Consider the following 4,440-nt stretch of genomic DNA (forward strand, 5'->3'; position numbering starts at 1 on the left):
TACACAAATAAATTCTAATGGCAAGTCAGCTTTGTATCAGTACAAAAGCTGTGATATATCTCAATGTGATTTCTCGGTTATTGTAGATATTGGTGTGGTATTGTTATGTGCGATAACTGCAAAACAAAGCAAATCATTTCAATTTACAAAACATACAAAAATAATCTCGTATTTAAGTTTTGTGAATTGAACAATTTAAGTGAAAATACACAAACAGGACTTTCATCCTGCAAGGCAAATTAGTCTGTTAATAAAACCAAATAAATATTTTACAAAGCAATTTACAATATTTACATATGAATTTTTAAGCATTTAATCAAAACTTTTTTATGTAAATATTATTTATTAATTTTTTTTTGTTTTTCTCTTTACAGGTAAGTGGAGAGCAAAAAGTATTGTAAGCTTAAAAGGCACATGGAAGGTAGTGTGTGAAAAAACGTGAGCTGAAAAAATTCTGTTAATTGAACTAACAGATTTCGTAAAAAATTTAATTTTTTATAAAAAGTTTTAAAATAATTATTTTGTTAAAATTTAAAAAGACAGCCAATTATTGCAAAAAAAATTTTTTTTTTTTTTGTGGTTTGGTAGATTATAAAATGCTGCTTTTAAATTTAAAAGAAATGTGTGAAAAGTGAAATTGTTAAAGAGGGGTGTAGGATTTTCTGTACCTTAAATACAAGTGGTTATGGCTTAATGTTCAGTTCGGTAAAGGTGATTGCACACAGCATCACATAATTATCGGATAATGGATATACATAACATTCCCCATGGATACATTAATATTTGTTGTGTGGTTACTTATCTTATCTTACTCTAGTGATTTTTATTAGCAGTTAGTTTGCTCCTTAATGTTATGTTTTTCTAAAGAGAACTTTAGCCATGACATGATTACTACTTATAAGGGATATATGTAAGCCAATATGCAATAATATCAAATCAAAAATGGCGTTATTGGAATATCAAATATAGTCATTCTTATTTGTTAGTGTTTATGATAAAATTGTGGAGCTGTTCGCTTGAAAGGATGTCCGATGTAACGATAGGTCTAAACAATTAGTCATCAATTGCTTAGACTGACTTTTCTAAATAATGAATGTACCAATCTTTTCTTTATATACATTTATTTTTCAAAGTTGCACTTACTGAAACACATCAACTCCAACTCATTTTACTAGCACGAGTATGAGTCCGACATATGCCGAATAGATAAAAACGGCAGACGAAATCTCTATCTAAAAATTCATATATTTCAGCTTAACAAGTCCACAAAATTTTGGTATTTTCTGAACTGTACGATATAATGTATATAAATGCTCATATTACTTTCATGAATAAATTTTACTTAACAATCTTAACTCCTTAAAAACAAAACCTTTCAATAAAATAAAAGAACGATTCGATCGTCCTTCTACTTTATCTATGTACCTATGATAAAATGTCAGTCGTAAGTTCAGTCCGAGTGCACTAAAACCCTAGAAGGTTAACTTAAACAGTCCTTTTCAGAGACAGTGAAACTCTTCTGTTCACAACAACAATAACAATATATTAGATACTTTACTATGTACTACGTCATATGTTCGACATTTAGTGTACAAATATTAGCCCAGATTTTGTTGGTCCGTTGGAAAAAATGACATATCAACTTTTGTGTATGACTGGCAGGAACAGGGATTAAAATGAAAAATTCTATAGAAGTGATGTCTCGCTAGCTCATCTCTTCGCTTATTTGCTGCTATTTTTTAACCCAAGTAACAGTTACTTTAAGGCTTCTTGAACGCTTTATTGTAGATATTGCTTAATTTAGAGGCATGAACCCTGTCTGTTAGGTTTCGACCTGTATGATTCTTCGTTGATATGTGTACACTCATTCTCTTGTGCTCTATATGAACATGCGAATAGAGTGAAAAATCTGCACACTTAGTTTTCGATATAATCCTCGAAGACAGTTTGTACTTCTTGTACTTGATATAAAGTATTAATTAGTGTTTGTTTATATATAATTTCTAGGGCCGGAATTAATAAATAAAATCTGAATTTTTATAGCAACAAACCAACACGCTACTTCAGTTAATAAAAAAAACATTAATTATAAAAATATATTGAACAATTTTATTGCTTTACGATTTTTTTAAGACAATCAAACTCTATAATATAAATATTTAATAATTCTCTGAAACTCATTCAAAACTATTATTGGAACACAAAATGTTAGTACTTGAAACATTTTGTATAGAAACACAGCAACATAATTAACAATTAATATATACGCCAGTGTCCCTACGATATAGGTCAATATGCATAACAAAAGATTTATTGTAAGAAGCACGACCGTTTCGGGGTATATATACTAAATTGTAAAAGAAAACAATATCATTAGTAAATAAGAACAAATATTTACAAATATTAAATATTAACCTTCGATTTACATCTGCGCTGATCTTGAGTAATTACTCCATAATCATTCCCTGTAGATATAATTCTAGTTGATTTATATTCTAATGCAATGTCATCTTTCAATTTAGAATTATTATAGGACGTATAAATTGGAGTCTGTAATTGAGAGAATAAAAGATATAACTACTTCTCTTTTTATTGATTTGGTAACCTTTATGATTACCTTTTTCATGTCCTTGGTTTCAGGCATACACTTTCTAAGTTCAGATTTATGGCCAAAATCACAATTGCATTTAAGTTTTGTTGCATTTTCTTGACCTTCTGTCTTTAGATCATTATTACTTTCTATTTGGTGTTCAAATATAGACTCAAAGCTATACTAAAATATTAAATTCTCATTGATACTATCTGTATTTATATATCAAATATAATTGCTTACATCAAATTTTTTAGTGTTCTTAATTGCTTTGTTATTCCGATAAAGTTGAGAAAGTTCTTTAGATGAGAATTCATTTGCGTTTACTTTTGGAAATTTTTCATTCGTAAACCGAAATTGTGAAAAAGCCGATTTTATAGAATCAGAATCCTGCAAATATAGTTGATGTATTAGAAGATAATATTGTAAAGCTCTGTTTACTTAGTTTGATAGCGTTTCTTTACTAGTTTTAAAATTTTGATCAAATATATAACTATATAATGGAATAATCTTTCTATTGAAAAAAGATATAGTAGTAGATTATTGGATTAAAATATAAAATCTCTAATGTTCTTATAAAATCGTTTTTTTAAGGCATTCATTGTATTATAAATTTAAGAAGATCAAAGAAATGTATTGATATTTGTAAGCCAGTTCGAATTCACTAACGTCTGTTATACTGGATTCACACAAGAGTTTTGTAATTTTAGCTGTCAAAAATTTTCATTTTCTAATGGAAGCAACAATTGACAGATACAATAACAAACAGAACTCTCGTATGAATCCAGTACTAGAGAGATGTCGAAGTAAAACAAATCCATATTTTCAGTTATATGCATACCTATTAAAATCAAATCCCGAAGATGTATAATAAAACACGCAATGAATACCTTCCGATGGGTAAAGTACACACTACTGTGCAAAAAAATGGTAAATGAAAAATGCGGAAAGAAGTAGAATGGCATGAAACAACAATCTGAAATTTTGTAAGGTCCTAGTACAATACAATCAGTCGACTAAATTCATTATCTGAAAAGAACTCAGAAATGGATCTATAGTGACATCAATTGAGGAATGTAAAAATAGTTTTTTTTCAAAACTCTACTAATTAAAAGCGATTTTAGTACCTTCAAAATGAAATTGAAAATATTTCAATTTATGTTCTAGTTCGGCTAACATACCACAGTTTTAGTGAAGCTAATATTATACTAAATCACTTGAATTTCGTATACTAATGCTTAGAAAGGAACTATCCAATTTATTATTCAGAGACTGGCATTCCTGTTATTTTATTATTATAAGAATCAAATAAGTTACTTACTATACTAAAATCATAATCGGATCCATCTTTTTCAATATATTTTCTATTAAAGTCAACAGTTTTTTTCATTTCTTCTATATAAACCATATTCATTTAAAAAAAATATTAGTTTTCACTTATAAAATAAATCGCACATAGTATTTAGAAGATTTATTTTTCTAAACAATCGAAAATCTTACTAAAATTTGAATGGTATAAATATTGAAATTTGAAAAAATTATATATATAACTATAGTTACTTGATATTTGTTTCAAATATAGTTTTTACTATATTGAATCTAAAAAAATTTACTTGTTTTTATGATACGTTTACACTTAGAGATTTCGAACCTCTTTAGCATATTTTGTATGGATTTTATATGCATTTGGATGGATTTTATATGGGAAATGACACATATTGCTGCATATTTATCCAGTGATATACATTTATTTAAAGATACCATTATGTTTATAAGGTTAATATTCATGGGTTGCTCTTACAGCTTTAATTAATGTTGATTCTTGTGTGAACTAAAATGCTGTGACCTTT

At 27.6% G+C, this 4,440-nt stretch overlaps 1 protein-coding gene across 1 annotated transcript; it reads right to left on the minus strand.

The window, feature by feature from the left end:
* Positions 1-2,126: 2,126 nt before the first annotated feature.
* On the minus strand, positions 2,127-3,990 carry LOC119667977. The gene is made up of 5 exons (XM_038077332.1): positions 3,912-3,990; positions 2,834-2,980; positions 2,618-2,773; positions 2,416-2,550; positions 2,127-2,347 (listed from the first exon to the last, which is right to left on the minus strand). The coding sequence occupies exons 1-5, from the start codon at positions 3,978-3,980 to the stop codon at positions 2,138-2,140; spliced, it is 717 nt and encodes a 238-aa protein (XP_037933260.1). The 5' UTR covers positions 3,981-3,990; the 3' UTR covers positions 2,127-2,137.
* Between the last annotated feature and the right edge of the window lie 450 nt (positions 3,991-4,440).

This window comes from Teleopsis dalmanni, chromosome 1 (assembly GCF_002237135.1).
Source record: "Teleopsis dalmanni isolate 2A chromosome 1, ASM223713v2, whole genome shotgun sequence".
Classification (NCBI taxonomy): Eukaryota; Metazoa; Arthropoda; class Insecta; order Diptera; family Diopsidae; genus Teleopsis; species Teleopsis dalmanni.